Source organism: Zosterops lateralis (genome assembly GCF_965231275.1).
Source record: "Zosterops lateralis genome assembly, chromosome: 3".
Lineage (NCBI taxonomy): Eukaryota > Metazoa > Chordata > Aves > Passeriformes > Zosteropidae > Zosterops > Zosterops lateralis.
In genome coordinates this window covers 70,495,554-70,513,391 of record NC_139764.1, presented here as the reverse complement: position 1 = coordinate 70,513,391, position 17,838 = coordinate 70,495,554, and the positions used below count along the sequence as shown (strand labels likewise).

Genomic DNA, 17,838 nt, shown 5'->3' with positions numbered 1-17,838 from the left:
GGGAGACCTTTGAGCAGCCCTCCAGTACCAGAAGGTGGCCTACAAAAGAGCTGGAAAGGGACTTTGTATGCAGGCAAGTAGTGACAGGACAAGGGGGAATGGTTTAAATCTGAAAGACAATAGTTTAGATTGGATATTGGGAAGAATTTCTTTACTGTGGGGGTGATGAGGCACTGGAACAGGCTGCCCAGAAAAGTTGTGGATGCCTCATCCTCGAAAGTGTTCCGAGACCAAGCTGTACAGGGCTTTGAGCAACCTGGTCTATAGGAAGGTGTCCCTGCCCCAGGCATCTAAGATCCCTTCAAACCCAAATCATTCATGATTTTTCTACTCACTCTTGATGTCAGAGGCCAAGGCTTAAGTCAGCACCAAACTGTGCCATGCAATGATACCTCTACTTTAGAACCACTTTCCTGTGCAAAGATCAATGGCTAGGGGAGCTTGATGAAGCATTGCCAACATGGTGCTGCTGCAGACTGGCTGTGTTCCACTGGCTCTTGCCCAGCATAGTCACTCTCCTGCCACAGAAAGCAGTACTGAAGGAGAGAAGTAAAATATGCTCCTCTGTGAAGAAGATCTTGACAAAGATGACTGAGCCTGCACCTTCAATGAACTGCAAGTGTTCTCTGAACACTTTCAGGGAAGATAAACAGTAAACTTGAAGTTAAGAGTTAATCCGTCCTGGACTCAGCAAACATAACCGGAAGACTGCAGGTAGACAAAACAATTACAGAAACCCATCAAGCTATCTTGTACTTCCAGCTAACAGAGGTTCTCCTCTAGTAAAAAAGTCACATTTCTATAACAACATCTGTCCAATCCTCTTGAATGCTACAGTAAAAGCATATGAATTAACTTCTCTCATTAAGGATACAGGACAAACCTGCATTAGTTTTGAAACCCTATTTTGGGAAATAAATAGTATTTGTTGGACTAGGTAGACAGAGAGGTTTTCAACAGCAGGGCTTCACCTTTTTAAAAACCACTATACAAGTGAAGAACTTCAGACATAATCAAGAATGTCTGATAGGTTTTTGCCAGAGTTCACAAACATTCTCAGCTTTGTCTGTCTTAATTTAACTAGAAAACAACTATTTTCATTTCTCAGGAGTGACACTACTCAGAAGAGCAAATGAATTTCACAACTGTGATTCAAAGAATTGTTGTGACTCTGATGTATATAAAAGCCTAGCAAGACATTAACTTCCAAGGCTTTTTCACTTTTAACATGCACACAAAAGTAAAAAGGAAAAGGTTTACTACTCAGACAACTGTTATGACTAATAAGCAGGATTTTAATTAAGCCATACCAAGAATATGTTTGTAGAATGACCTTGTGAAGTAGATGTTCACCAGCTGCCTGTGATTCAGAGCCAGCCCCAAGATCTGGCCTGCAAAACGGAAGTAGTTCAAATGATCTGGATTTACAGAAGAGTTACTGTTCGGCTGGAAAGTTGTTCCTATAAAACAATAATAATATCATGTTCCATTACATTTTTTTTTAATTAAGCTTTTCTTTATCAAACACACTAAGCATCTGAAAACACTGTAGGACTTTTATCTCAGGGTTTTGAAAGTCTGTTTGGAGTTTTTTGTTTACACAAAAAAGATATCAGAAAGAAATGTCCTAGAATGTAATGACATCTTATTGCAACACTACTGCTTAGCCACTCTCCAAGGCATTGTTCTGAAATAATTATCACCAACCAAAGGGTAATTATCAATTGCTAAATTTGGTCCTCCATCTTACTGCATTGCTATACACATGTTTTACTGACTCTAATGGGCTTTGCTTCTATCAACTTGTGAACATGCTCAAAGGAAGGATGAGAATATATCTACTTCCTTTCATCTGTCTCCAGCCAGATGCAGGCAGGAGACAGTCCAGTCCTAGTCTCCTTGGAGATGACTACTTTGAACAGGCAGACCCGAACCTCTCCTTTTAGCTTTCGTAAAATAATCTGTGCCTCTATACAAATTTTTTGGATTATAAAAATGCTTTTATAAAAAATGATACCCTAAACTTAAGGAAAAGAAAAAAAAGGACAGAGACATACCATCAGCTGACTGGGTAAATAAGGCATAATCTGGGTTAACTATTTCACTGGATAAGATATCAAACCATTCACGCACCACACCCTGTCCCTGCATGTCAAGAGAATAAAACATATTAGTACACAAAACTTTCATTCAATAGTTATGCTGTGTAACCACATATTTCTTTTAAAGTAATTTTAAAGTAAGTTTTAGTTTAAAACCACACTTGTGAATGAGAATTAATATTTCCATATGAAAATGCCATAAAAGATAACCATGCACTTTTACCCACCATGCCTTCTTCTCCATGAAATCTCACAGCAATCCCCTGCTTTAATTTTGCACAGTTTGCTTTAGACACAACTTCACAGCTACTCCTAAAAATAGAATCTAAATACAAAATACCAATTAATTTTTTCATCTTTATTCATTATCTTTCAAAGACACACTGATTCCATTTAGAACACAATACCTCTGTGAACCAAAAGTATGTCGTTTTCATTGACAGGCCTGTGCACCATGTCTGAATCTGGCTGCCCGGCGTGCAGATGTTCATAGAACCATTCACAGCGATCTTTAAATGGCTAAAAAACAAGGTGCAAACCATATTATACACATGCATTCCCCTGAAGAATTCCTCTCCTGTAAGCAAATGGTTATGGGTAATTCCCAATTTATTTTTGAGATGTGCAGAGTTACCCCAATATGCTATACAGTATTTTGGGAAGAAGAAAGGACTAAACATGTGCTTGCTGAAGTTGGGTCTGTAGAAAGACTGGACCACCAGCTATCCAGAAATATTGAAGTTTTCCACAGAAGAGAAAAACAGCACAAAACTTCTTTTTGTGTTAGGGTTAGAGGACAGCATGAAGGAACTTAGATAAGAAGTAAGTCACCTGCTTCTGTAAAACTACTGATAATCAACCACAGCTGAGCACAGAAGCACAAGTGATATGAACCAGCCCTATTTGCAGTAAGGTTCATTGGCAATATAAAACAGCCCAAAGGCACCAGAAACCTTACAAAGCAATTCCTAGGTGAGAAGGTTCTAACTTATTTGACTAAGTGTTTATTGACATTTTGCAGCTCTATAGAGACAGATATGACACAAGAATGGCCTTTCTCATCCCCTGCAATTCACAGCACGTACATGAGTTGATCTAACAAACAGGGTATCAGTTCTCGGGGTCTCCTCATTATTCATAGGTAGTGAGTTTCAAAAAAACACATTTCAGTGAAAGAATGAATAAACAATACACCTACACCACGTCCTGAAATTGAAAGTGGATTAATAAAAGCAATTTATCTCTAAAAATAAAAGCATAGTATGGTTCACAACTAAGGAAATAAAGCTGTTGGAACAGACAACAAGATGACATGATGTTTCACTAAAGGAGCTGCCACCAACTATGACCAAATCAAGTAATAGTGATGTATTTATCCTCTGGTTTGTCTCAAAATATAAGTCATTTAGGGGAAAGTAAAGCATCTTAAAGTTCAATCTATTAGATGTGCACAAACAGATTTGAAAACAGAAATTTCATTCTTTAACTGAAAGTCAGACTTGAAAGACACGTCCAACATTGATTATCTAAAATGGACTCATCCATGAATTTTAGAGAATTATGAATGCAGAAATCTGTCTGTCATGTCTCTTTAATATGATCTTTGCACATTACAGATTCAGAAGCACTAGAGGGCATGTTTATTTCTTTCATCCTGCCCAAATGGATTTTCTTTAAATATTATTTTTTAAAAAATAAACCCCTTTTGTATATTCACAGAAGTTGTTAACTATGTAACACAGAAGTTGTCATGTACCTCCTGACATTTACCTGAGCTTTTATGATGTGCATAAATCTGGACATTAGTTCAGGACACTCCAGAAGAAAATGAAAGTGATCAAAAATTATTTTGGGATTTCTGAAAGAAAAATAGGATAGAACCCTGTTAGAGATTTAATAATGCTTCATGATGCGAAAAGTCTACATAAAGAAACCATGTAATTAATCATATAGATAAGTTTCAAGAGATTCTTCTATTTTATCACCTTTTCCTAACTCTTGTTTCCAAATAACTTATACTACTACCTTATCTGTTAAACATGGGAAGATTAGAAGCAGCTCCCTACACAGAAGGAAGGTTATAAACTTGGCAGTCCCAGAGAAACTCTGGCAACAGCCAACTGTACAAAGATGGTTTAGACTCTTTAAATCATTATACATTTGAGGAAGAATGAAAGTTTTCATCTACCTTAAAAGGGAAGGCCTTATTTGGAATAAATATAAGGAAAGAATCCATTCATCAAATTATTCTGTTGCTCTGTGAAATAGATTTCATTCATGAATCTTACAAATAGATCACTTAAATATGCAGAAGAGTTCATTTAAGTCTGAGCTCTGAATCATTAATCTACACTAGAGTTCAGCAAGACCATTAAATCACGTATTGTTCATATATCACAGCAACAAGCTAAAAATACAACTCAGTAAGAAGAAAAAAAATAAATTATTGCTGGGGAGGAACAGAGGGATGCATTACAAGGCCCACATATTTGTTGAAACTTACCGGTTAACAAAACACTTAAGGACATCATCATGTTTACAAACAAATTCGATAAAACGAGGTGATGTCATCCTGTTCAAAAATCGTAAGATGTTTTTGGTTAGTGCAATTGAAACTAATTTGAATTACATAAATTGTTGGGTTGTTTGGGGTTTTTTTAAATAAATACTACACAAATAGAAACTGATGCTATTTAACTAGTCATCATGAAACTAAATATTCAACAACATTAAGATCTCATAATAAACTAATGGAAAAAGCAAAAATGTCAATAACCAATCATTTTTCAGAACATTCACAGAGAACTATGCCCCAGACAAATATTACTGGCCAATTTGAAAGCTTTTATTTGATTCAGTTTGGCAGAGAAAGAAAAACCCTTATGTCAATTAAGAATAACCAAGAGTTGTCACGTAGTAGGACCCATGCTTCTAGATTCCTCAGGGAGCTTCTAATGCCATCATACTTGCCCAATCTTCTACCCATGAGGGCCAAAGTCACAAATATAATCCATAACAATCTTGGACAGACTAGGACCTCAGTTACAAGTGATCATACCTGTTTCCTTTTTAAACCAGATCTCAATGGTATTAAGTATACCTAAGTTGAACTGCATGTTCCACACAAAACTACATGTTTGTCAACCTGGGACAGGATTCCAGTTACTTTGAGACTGAAGACTCCTTGTTATATATAATATAGTCAATTAAGATCTGCCCCAGCCATCATTTTCATACACAAAGATAAGACACTTTTTTTTTCTTCTGAGCTTATAGCTCTTCTTGTTAGATTATCACATTAAATTCAGGTTAATTTCACATTAAGAATCAACAGCAAATACAGCTAAGTTTCAAAATATCAAGATCCTACTACCTGCAAGTATACTACATGATTACAAAGAACCATTAAACATTCAATGCAAAATGTGCCCCAGTGCAGCTACGTTCACAGGCAGCAGCACTATGGAAAACTTGCAGTGCTGTCTGATGCCTTTAGAATAATTAAAAAAAAAATTCAAATAACTGAACTAGTGAAAGCATTAAATAGCATAGCCTTGACTGTCACTAATACAACGTGAGCAGTATCAACATTCTTCCAAAAAAAGTATGAATGATTTTAAAATGGTAATAGTTTGAGTAAGAAAAATGAATCCTCTCCTTACCCCTGAGGCATCTGACAGGAGCAGCACATATAGAAGGCTTGAATGACAGCACTTAGCCTGTTTGCTGTCATGGAGATAACATCCTGACAGTCAGCACAAGCTTCCTGCTTCCCAGCAACATCATATGTTTTTAACTCGACAGCTTCTGTGGACAGCTCTTTTCTTTCCTCAGCTCCTGCAGTGGCAAAAGAAGGTGCAGGAGTAGCATCTTGATGATCTGGTCCTTTTTGCTTTAATAAGATAGAAGTAATGTTGGCAGAGTCCCTTTTGTTTTTCATCAGTTCTGTGGCTATCAGAACAAGCCATTCATCCAGAGAATGCCAGAGCAGTTCCAGTGGCTGCAAGAAACACATGAAAAAACAGACAAAAAGGAACATGCTGACATTAGATGATATTAATAATGTGATAATCCTCTTAAAGCAAATAAATATCATGCACATTTTAAAGCTTAAAATAATCCTGTAGACGTTATGTTAGAGATAAGAGGCAAATACTCATTAAAAAATTCTCTACTTGTAGCCAAACAGCACAAAGAGAAAACTTCATCTAGAAGGAAAATCAAGCATCAGATGGAAGAAAGATAAACTCATTTAGAAAGAACTACAGAAGAGCTCTAGAACTGAACTATATGACAAAATTTGGTTTCACACAGCACATTACTGCCTAACCACTGCAGCCAAGCAGGGAAACAGAAACACACAGGTTGAGTTTCTAGAGTAAGAGAAGAACCTGGTCTTCTTTTTGAAGAACCTGGTCAAATAAACTTCCTCTACCAAGAAGATGGATGAAATCCCAGACAACACCATTGAGATTCAGATTTGTGCACATGTCTAGTAAAAATATGCTTTATGCATAATGTGAGCTCACACAGCTCATTTCCATAGTACTTCTGATGTTTCAGAGGTACTATGTAAGGGTCACTAATATCTAGCTTTACAAAATAGAAACAAGTATCAGCAGAATCCCATATCAAATTATAAGGCTATACATTTTATTTTACTTTAACAAAGACACACTTTTTTCACTACCACCTGCTAGAACCCAATATAATTGAAATCCAGTACAATTCCCTCATTACACATTTACTCCCAGTTGCAGGTCTACTATGGAGAAGAAAAAGGGATAAGACCTGTGGCTTTCTCACGAACATAAAAAAATCCACAAGGGCTGTGTTGTCCCTTAACAGTTCTTAAGGGCTTGTTTCACAAGCCTACTGTCTAGTAAGCATAGAGATATGAATCCTACAGGGGAGTAATCGACTTAAGTACTTCATAGCTTTCCCAAAGTAGGGGTTAACTTCTAAATGGATTCCTCTTTCCATATATTACTGTTGCATCAACATTTTTCACCAGTGAAAACATTCAAAGACTTAGCAAACACTGAAAGTTATGTTCTAATCTTCTCAGGTTGCTTTTGAAAATAAAGAGCTGTTCACAGCATCTGTACACTATCTGGAGCACTGTCAGTTGCACTCACAGTTGACACACTCTCAATACACAATAAATTACTTCTCAAAGAACTGTGTATTAAATGATTCTGCTGAAATTCACCATTTAAAAATTTACCACTGCACTTCCATTTTTTCCCAACAGGAGTGTGAGGGAAAGCTAGCCTTATCTCTAATACTGGTAGGCTTTGCTCAATACTTTTTATGTCACTCACTTAATCCTTGTGCTCCTAGTGACCACACATTTCTCTAGACGGTGACCTCCAGCACAGGTAGCACTTTCTACATAAATGCCTGCCATACAGGATCAAGTTTTCCACCTTCCAAGACCCATCTTGTAGACCTTTACCACCAAACATAACATAAAAAGACTTTCTAATAGAAAATAGAATTGAATATTAATTAATTGAATACACAGAAGAATTAAAATGCAGCTGTACTCTTAACCTGTAATTCAGGAAAAACTAGGTAGTTATTTACTAGAATACTAAAATCTAGAGGTTTTTCCCCCTCAAACTTTTCAATGTTTAGCTTGCCACATAATATATTCCCCCAATATCTTGTGTTTTATCTTTTATTTCCCACAGATTTAGCACACCTTTCAGAACTTTTCCACCCAATTTGTTTTTCCAAAGCTAGTTCTTCACAGCTTCTGATAATAAACTCATTTAAAAGTCTAGTCAAGTACAGCAGCTTTAACATTTCATTTTCTTTCTTTCTAGTCCAACTTCAGGATACCAAACTCTTCCAAATATTGCCCATCACCTCCATATCCATGAGTGCCAGCATTTTATGTTGGCATATGCACATATTCAATCAAACCACTAGCAATGTTTTTTTAAAACTACTAGTCAGCATTCTTCAATCAATTCTTACCATGAACTTCATATTAAACAAAGACCTCCACTCAAACTTCACTTGTCATATTTCACAGTGCAGAAAAGTTTCTCTACAATTGTACATCTGAGTCTGATGGAGCACCAAGCTCTTACAGCTGCACACCTTACCTCCCAAACGCAAGAATTTACCTATGCAATCAATGCCTTCCTCTTTTTTCATCTAGAAAGCAAGACCAGTAACCAAATCCATATTCAAACTGCAACACTGAAGCAAAATCTTTTGCCAGATGTCAGATAGCTTTTTAAGACACAGGATGGAGGAGATCACTAATCCATGAAGTGACTTTATCACAGCAGAGAAGTTACCTCAATTCTAGAAAAGAACAGTATCTGAAACAAGGAAAAAACATTAAGCACTTCCCAACCTTGTTCAATTACAGAGAAATTTTGCAGCAAGTATCTAATATGAGATCACATGGAATAGCAATTGGAAGAGCAATACATGGAAAAGTAATGAGTGCAAACCTGGTCAAAATTACTATTCGAAGTTTCTCACTGGTAAGACCTCATTTGAGTTAGCAGCTTCTTTCAAGCTTGGGAGAGAAAATTCAATGATTCTTTTATATCTTACAGGATCAGTACAAGAATGCGTTACCATTAGCTAGTGCTTCCACTTCAAAACATCTGGATAGGCCTGAATCACACACACTGAATTCCACTAAAGCACAGACAGCTCTGTGATTCTCTTGACCTCATCAAGCAATAACATTCCTCAGTAGGCTCAGATCAAGAATACTCATATTTTTAATCCCTCCTCAGCTACATTACAGTGACAAGTCTTCAAAATATGCTCAATCGGTACATTGATACAGAAAAATTTAACGAAGTCTTACAAAAAGTCAGGTCTTTTTTATCTCCTCCCAAAGGGTGAAAAAGGCCATCAGAAGCACATTCTCAAAAAAAGGACAAAAAAGCAGAAGAAAAGGTAGGACTAAGAGAAAACTAGAAGTCACCCAATTCATTCAGCGCTGTATCTAATCTCCCACTATCCAGTCTACTGTAAATTCTAGGAAGAACAGACTAAACCAACCACAACTGGAGATTAAATTAGCATTGCCAGACCTGTGTGCCCATTCACAAACAACAATAAGTTCTCATCAGCAGTTTTATATTTCTGACTTTGAAATTTAAATCAGTCTTTTAAATACCGTGGACACAACAGTGGTCCTACCTGCAGGGTTGCTTTACTCATAAAACTTCTAAATAAATTACAATAATTGCAACAATAATTTTTAAATCATCCTGGAATTTTTGGTTTGTTAGGTAATGCAACAGTAGTATACATTTTGCTTATTTATTAAAAACATACATGTTGTTTTCACACAATTAATAATTACTTATATTTTCTGGGACAACTGTGGCAGTTGTTTAATATAAGTCTACTGCACAAGACTGAAATGCACAGTAAATTAAGCAACAATTTTCATCATACAAAGTTTGGGCATGCAGATAAGGGATTCTACCGATATACCACTTCCTTTGCAAATTGCAATTGAATATTTTTCTTTATTTTATACTGAGTTCTGAAATTATGTGGAGTTGAAAAGCGGGAAACCTTTCTTTTTTTTCCTTTTTGGGCTTGGTAGCAGAGTATCTCACTGGACATAGTTCTTGTACGAAGTATGTTTAACATCTGCTTGTTATTTAATATGGCACACTTGGAGCAATTTTCATTAAAACTGTTAGAAAGTGCTGCCTTTAATAAAATAATTCTTGTGATTTGGGTAGGGCTTTGTTATTCAAAACAGAATTCTGGTTAAACCCACATTATTGCCCTATTTTGACGAACAATTCCAAAGGACAATTATTACACTGCACACTGTACAATGCATTACATTTTGCACAGTGTTGTTTAGACTCAAGCACTAGTTTTATAGTCATTATATAAATCAATTCGTTCTTAAATCTATTGTGCTACCAGAAGAACAAACATTTGTGCTTGCATGTTTTTCAGCTTTTTTAACAGTCTAATGGTTCTCTTCTCTCCAAGAAAAGAAATTTAAACGAAAACTGAGATACTTCACTAAATAAACTGAAATCAGGAGTATCATCTTCCATGATCTTATCAATATAGCTCTGTCTTAAAAGTCCTTAGAAGTAACCTGATGAAATATATATCATCAAATAATTGCAGTAATTTCAAAATACTGTTTTCACAACACAGTGGAAAAAACGCAAAGGCAAAAAAACACTCAAGTAATTACTGGCATCTAAATTTCACAATATGAGCTGTGCTGTGTAAGAGTATGGAGTAAGATGGGAGAAGAAAGATTACCCTGCAGTTCTTTTTTATTAGGTGCTCTGAAAGTTATGGCAGTTGTATATCCAATGAAGACTGAGAGACACACAGGAAACTGGGGCTTCTTTACAGAAAGGCAATCTATGACTTTCTACAGAGGGAATCCTTAACAAACATAAAACTACCAAACACCTTCAGGAACTAAACCCCTAAATGGCAACCACCCTAAGCATGCCTTTGAAAGCAGCTATAAATCAGTAACCTGGGGTAGTAGTGAGCTGATATGTTTCAAAGCACATAATAATAAAATCCAAGAACGACTTGGGGAAAGATGTCATGATCACAGTGAGAACAACAAACAGATCAAGAACTCAATTGTTGCCATTTGTCTTGGGAAGCTGGATAAAGCTTATTGATCAGCACTCTCTCTCTGTACCTCCAACTATCATTTTGAAATTACATTAATATTATCTCTTATATTAATATCACCATATTTTGAGATTACTATACTCTTAACAAAAATATAAACAAAATTTACCAAAGTCATCTGGGTAACTAAACCTTCAATACCTAATAAACAATCTATTAAAAAAGAAATAAACAGAAATCATAACATGAGATGTGCATCAATGGCTAAATGAATTAATTCAGTGGGGAAAAAATACAGGAGAAGGAGAGAGGGACGTTCAACTTAAAAGGGAATAGGGACATCAACCAAACTTACTTCCTGTTCATGAGATGTCTGATTAATGAATGCATGCTTTGTGAAATTCATCTCTTTAACGTCTATCTTCCTAACAACATCATATACTTTTCTGACCTTGAACACCTGACTTCTTGGAGTTTTATTTCCATTGTAGCCCATGTCATTTCCATTACTGGGAGAGGATGGGCCAATGCGAAAGACATGGCAAAATATCCTCACGATCCTTAAGAGACTCTTCATTTGAGCTTCATAATTACTTGACAAGCTGGGGGAAAAAAATGGAATGTTTAAGTTTCTTTTCCTAGATGAAACAATTTAGTATAATAAGGAGTAAGCAGTCTAAAGGTAGGGTCTGATAAACATGCTGAAAAAAATCCCTAAGCTTCAAACCCTAGTAAATTTTAACTTTCAATTCCTGCACCAGCCCCAGAAGTCAAATACAAGCATTATGATTTTACTAACATGTACATGTAATTTTAACTAGAAGTAAGAACAACAAATTCCAATTCCAGGTCTTTCAAAATACTTCTTTTTTTTTTTTTTAAGCACTTCTTATAACCCCCTAGGAGGAAATTCAACTTTCTACAGAAAGAATCTCAGTGCATGAAGCAAATTGGGATATCTATCGAGATGAAAATGTTTTTCAACCCAGGAAAGAAAGCATCCAACAGTAAAAGCCTACTGATTGATCAAATATGCTGCCACAGCCCATCCTCACCAGTTATTATTCTAGATGCTCATTAACTACCTCAACCAGACAAGGATCAGGATGATAAGGATGCCACTATTTCTACTCAAGAAAAACATAATCTAAAAGATACTGAACAAAACCACTGCTATATTATTTATTTATCCAACAAATATACTAAGAGTTTTATGTCTCCTTAATTGAACTGGCAAACACTGAACTCTGTACCAAAAGAGTGCAAAATATGAGATATCCATGACTTTATGCACAGGCAGAACGTTCTCCATGAAATTCAACTTGGTTTTCTTTCTTAAACCCCAAGCAGTAAGAGCTCTTCTGTCTTGGATGCATAAAAAACTGCAAGAAATTACTTCTTTTTCTATCAGAACCTACTAACTTATAAGTATTATAGAAGTGAGCACATACTCAATTCTATCTTTAAAGTACTTGCAACTTAAAAGCATGCTTCCTAGCCAGATAATCAGTAAACACCAGAAAATTGACATCTTATAGGGTGCTGGGTCTGTTGTAATTAATAATCTGTTAATTCACAAACCTGAAACAATTAGTTGTAACAGCTAGTATAGCTTTATTATGATTTCATTCACCCCATGTCATCTGCCTATTTGTCTTCAGCACTACATTTTAATGACTGAGTTAACTTTATAAAGCAATGTACTAAGAATTTTACCAAACTACCATACAAAGTATGACTTCCTTGTGACAATTTATACTTTACCCAGGTAAGTTTTCAATAAGAAAATTTCAATAAGACAATTTATACTTTACCCAGGTAAGTTTTCAGTAAATCAATATAAGAAAGGAACAGAGAGAGTAAACAATGCTACAGTAGGAATGTTAAGTTTTTAACCAGGTAAAGAAAATCCCCTGACTGATAGTCTGCAATTGTGTTAACAGAAGCTCTCATCACAGCTAAAAATTAGCATTTGTGAAATCCTTGCTCATATACCAAAAGAACCTATGAATACAAGAAGCTAACTCAAGAAGTTAACTACTGAAAAAAAGAAAAACTACTAACATTTCAACTGATGTTCATCATGTCTCAGCAGCAGTGTTTTCCTGGTGAAATTTCCTGGTCTCCAGGATAAGGACCCACATATACAGAAAAACCTTAGAGGGTTGTTAAGAGTTTACTGAAACTTCTACTGACATGTTTGTAAGCATTCAGCTAGGCCTAACTTGCACCAGCAAGACCAAATCATGCAATTTTCTTGGAAAAAGGGAATACATGGTGAAAATAATTCTAAGTGAAACAGGGTCCTTGCTTATACTCAAGGCAGAAGTCTTCAGGCAGAAGCTTAGTGGCACTCCTGGATACTTGCTAGAAGCATTATAAGAAACAATTTTAGATACTTTTGAACTAAACAACAGACAAACCCAAAAGCAACAGGTTGTGGGTTAGTACCTAGGAAACTAATAGATATGACATTAGTTCAGCCATGCAAGAATATCAGTATTGGATGTTTTCATGGACAAAGTACATTTTTACATTTTTTACATTTCTCCTTCCAACAACACTTTTTTTGGAAGGAGAAAAGGAAAGAGGCTCAGAGTATTTACTGAGTACTACCTTAATCCTCATTGTGTTTATAAGAAAGCAAGCAAGAGATATTTCTTGAAGTAGAAATTCATTGCTTCTCTCAGGAAACCAAACTGGAGAGAAGAGAGACACAGTTTTTGCAAAACTGTGTCTGTGAAACTGTCTTGGAATTGTTTCCTTTTGCTGTCACATTTCTGTTGTGACATATTACAAAGTACCAAAGAGAAACTGGCCAGTAAGGGTCCACAGGACACTCCCAGTACTGGCATCTCTCGAAAGGAGTCCTCATCCAATGCAATGCAAGCCTTTGCTCTTGTCTTCAGCCTGCACTTGCCCATCCATACACAGCAGTGGAGCACCCAGCGGCTCAAACTCAGGGACAGTACAGGCACAGAGTTACTGTTTCTACAGCCACAGTGAGAGGGCATTGCTCAAATCAGAAGAGCAGTAACAGTAACAAATCAAATGCAAACAACAATCCCTTTATTTTACCTCTAAGACACTGAAACAGAAACAAATACTACATTGCATGATGCAATCCAGCTACTACAACTTCCAATAACATCCTTACACAGAGCAAGTCTGAAACCCTTTCCTGCACTAAGGTTTTACACTTGATCACAATTTATTTGTGGGAGATCTATTGGCTCTAAGGCAGTCTGGAGACAAAAAGGAATGTGTTACGAGTTAACATATTGTTACGAGTTAACATAACAGATACACACTGAAGCTCAGCAAGAGTAGAAATTCTTCAAAAAGTTATCTTTGCAGCAACGAAATTTCATTAATGTCTACACACTTTAACCCCAAAGTTTAAAGAGATTCAGACATTTACATTAATTCATCAAAGTGAACACCCACCAGAATAAGATTTATTAATGGTGTAAGGAATTTCCTACCATCATGCAGGCGTTCTGACCTGCTATCTACAGGCTCCATTTAAATGTAACATGACTAATGGGGGCAAAAAAAAAAGGCATCTAAGAGTAAGAATACACTATTTTCCATCTCACTGATGGGCTCCTCAGACCCCAGCCCAAGTTAAGAAGAAGCTTCCTAAGTCATAATTCTTTACAACCTATGCTGACTGGTTTCTCTGATTACAGAACATTCTCAAACCTCTCTTGGCTAAAATGCCATCTAAAATATGTTACTAAGGAACTTCACTCATGTTTTCAGATCCTTGACTCTTTCAGTAAAGATTTTCTAGTAAAGCATAAAGGTTACACCAAAATCTGTTAGCTGCTAAAAACAATAAAATGTTCCAACAAATTGCAGACAAAGTGTTTTGCACAATCTCAATCAGAAGCCACAAAAACTAGGAAAGCATACCAGGTAAATATGTTTGCCTATGTCATCTCCCCAAGTTACTGCTGCTGCTTGTGCTGCTGAGACAGCACACTGCTAGATGAAGTTTTTTTCTCTCATATATATTAGTAGCCATGTAAGGCAACCAGAGCCAGTAAACGTGAGCCAGGTGTCTTAAGTAACAAAACTCTCCTCAAGCATACTAAGGATGCATGTAAAAAAGTAAAAATGTGGAAGGGAAGAAAAAGTGAGAAGGGTGAAGACAAAAGAAAAAAGAACAATTTGATAGCTGTCTACAAAAGCTTCCCTTCCTAGGGCTGACATAGCCAAACTAAGCAAAAAAAAAATACACTTCTCTGCAACTTAAGCTTCTGGATACCAGCAGCTATACAAGGACACCAACTTTTTCTCCTGAAGTCTTTGTGAAGACAGTGACCTAAACAGACATTATCACATAAATCAGATTTGAGATCCATTTACTCCAGCATGTGCTGAGAATCAGATAATTTGGACTAATAAAACTATTCAGTGGCACTAACTGCCAGGTAGTTTATCAACTTGTGACTTCACACTTACCTGAGCAATTTGTGACCATTTGTTGTAGCAACTTCAGCAAGACTTGTCAAGATTTTAAGATACTGGCCCTCGCTCTGCTGAGACAAGTGCTCCAGAACTTGCCGCAACTGAAGGATTAAAAGAAAAGCAATTGCACCGTGTCACAGAGCTTCAGATCAACAAACATTGATCAATTATGTAGAACACTATCACCCAAGCATTAATATCTAACAATAACAACGCACATCTATGCTCTACAACCTCTAATCTAACCTCAGTTAACGCTTCATTATCATTTACAAAGATTACTGCAAAGGTACACATTCTAGTGTCCATGCATGTACAACAGGGTATTTAACATTACAGAATGTTACAAACACTGAATACTTAACCCTGTATTATTAATTCATAAAAACAACTTATGACATTTAAAATATAAGTCCTGATTTGTAACACATACCTAGTCATTACTTCTAGATAATATGAACTGGTCATTACCCAAGGTTAAGCAGAACAGCTCAGACTTGGCCACAGAAAATAATTTTCAATATATGATTACATTTCAGCAATGAAGCAGAACTATACCACGTATTAGCTAATATATTTTGTACACACTCTTGTTAAGATCCTGTTATTTGCACACATCTTCACCATTACTCAGACAGACAAAAATTTTTTCTCACTTATTTTCTTCATTCCTACAATATACAAAATGTCTTTTTGTTCCATTGTTTTAGTTCTCTCTTTTAATTTAAATCATCTCTAGCATCTCCCCTTGCATCTAACATACACTTTGAGAATTCTCACCTGCGTCATTTCACTCTGTAAAACTCAACTTTGTCTCAGAAATTTAAACACTGACTTGGAAATATCCAGTGTTATAGTGGAAGTAATGGAGTTACAGACAAAATGAAAACATCAAAAATCTAGCAAACTAAATTAAGTAAATTGGCAGCCAACATCTTAATAAATTTTATTTTTGTTTACAGTCAGTAAGGTTCTTTGCAGTCATTTTAAAACTCACAGTGAGCTAGATTTACAAGGGAGGAAAGGCATCCCATGCTTCTTTTTCCTTACCCAATCAAGAAACAAAACTTCTTTTCTTGATTTTTCTTTGCTTTAGATTGAACTACCCCACAATAACCAAAGAAGCAAAGTAAAAGAGAGCCATTAAAAAAGAAAGAGTCGTTTCATCTACAGAAATAATCATCAAATGAAACTGTGTCTACAATCTTTTGCACTATAATTGTACAAGGCAACTTCATACAGATGAGTGCTCATAGCACAAACTTTTAAGTTAATTCCGGATGATTCAGCCTCAAGACACATCCTAGAATGGATGTCTGCAGATAATGATTAAATGAAGGAAAATAGGCCCTGTTACACAAAATAATTGTATATGTAGGATGCTCGAGGAATGCTCTACCAACACCTTTGTATTAAACCTTGCAATGTCTGCTCTTTAAGCTGTCTAGATCACTTTGCCAAATGTGCCAAGTTAGAACACTAAATGAAAGCAGATCCTACATTTAATTCCAAATTCCTGTGTTTTAAATTATGTGAAGTCTGTACATTTTCATGAGGAAAGAAAGATACCTAGTGGTCAACTACAGTGGTACTGATTGCCACTCATATTAAGCACTCAGCTGTCTACCACACTCAGAGAGATCCCTGGCTATAACACATAGAATCCCATATTACCATGTTTTCCCGCAGATCTTCATTCTGTGTCATTTGAATTATTGTCTGGAAAAGCCGAGGATGGTACTGTATTAAGACTTCACATGTCTCTCCATAACCACCCTAAGGAAACATTTTAATTAAAAGAATTGAGAGTTAGACTATTACAAGCAATAACATCTATTAAGGATTACATTTATTTTTTTTAATGCTGGAGAAATCCTATTCTAAAATAAATTGAAATTCAAAAATGTAACAGTGTTAGGTATCCCAAAATGTTTGGGAGAAAACAGAATCAATTTTTTTTTCAGTATACTGGCTCACATATATCCACTCTCGTTTTTCTGCTTTTTAAACATTTTCCAACTTACAGCTAAAGGTACAATTGAACATGACTTCAGCCAACAATTACCAGAGATTAAAATTGTGCAGTATTTCACTTCTCTTCCTCTTGCTGATATCTACTTAATTAACACCCAGAATCTAATCCTTCAAAACAAACATTTTCTAAAGGTTCATAGGACACATAGGACTTGTTACAAGAAGAAATAGGATAAACCCATGAAAAGGTTATTTAACTTTAAAATCAGTAAACAAGTATGATTTCACTTGTGCCTTCTGAGAAAAAATGTTTTCTGGAAAGAACAGAACTTGACTTTGTGGTTTATTTGTATCAAATCTTATTTAACACAGCTGAATTTTTAAGCAGACACCTGACATGTGAATATGCATCAGTTTCTACTCTGGGAAGATGACCACAGAATGTATTACCTGCTGCAACTCCAGGGGCTCCTCTTTGAATGATACTTGATATTACCTCAGTGAAAACCACACATTAAAAAGATTAATTTAATCGTTTCTGGTACCAAGAAATTAAGTATTTAAAAAAACCCACCCAGAAATCTGTAAGAATTAATGAAAGTCAAATCTCCAAGATCAAGGTAAGGTTGGTAAGAAGTATATGAATCTATAATTTCAGTCTTCTAAAAAC

General features: G+C 35.8%; 1 protein-coding gene across 4 annotated transcripts in view; it reads right to left on the bottom strand.

Moving 5' to 3' along the window:
• Window positions 1-17,838, bottom strand: part of HACE1 (HECT domain and ankyrin repeat containing E3 ubiquitin protein ligase 1) — a 48,376-nt gene that overhangs the window by 16,439 nt on the left and 14,099 nt on the right. For 3 of the 4 annotated variants that reach the window (XM_083856743.1, XM_083856745.1, XM_083856746.1), the window contains 10 exons: window positions 16,869-16,970; window positions 15,189-15,295; window positions 11,074-11,320; window positions 5,765-6,102; window positions 4,606-4,674; window positions 3,873-3,960; window positions 2,510-2,621; window positions 2,330-2,427; window positions 2,058-2,145; window positions 1,311-1,460 (listed from right to left, as the gene is read on the bottom strand). In XM_083856743.1, the coding sequence (XP_083712869.1) occupies window positions 1,311-1,460; window positions 2,058-2,145; window positions 2,330-2,427; window positions 2,510-2,621; window positions 3,873-3,960; window positions 4,606-4,674; window positions 5,765-6,102; window positions 11,074-11,320; window positions 15,189-15,295; window positions 16,869-16,970 (1,399 nt within the window). The remainder of the gene's footprint in view (window positions 1-1,310; window positions 1,461-2,057; window positions 2,146-2,329; window positions 2,428-2,509; window positions 2,622-3,872; window positions 3,961-4,605; window positions 4,675-5,764; window positions 6,103-11,073; window positions 11,321-15,188; window positions 15,296-16,868; window positions 16,971-17,838) is intronic. The other variant, XM_083856744.1, reaches the window with a different exon arrangement.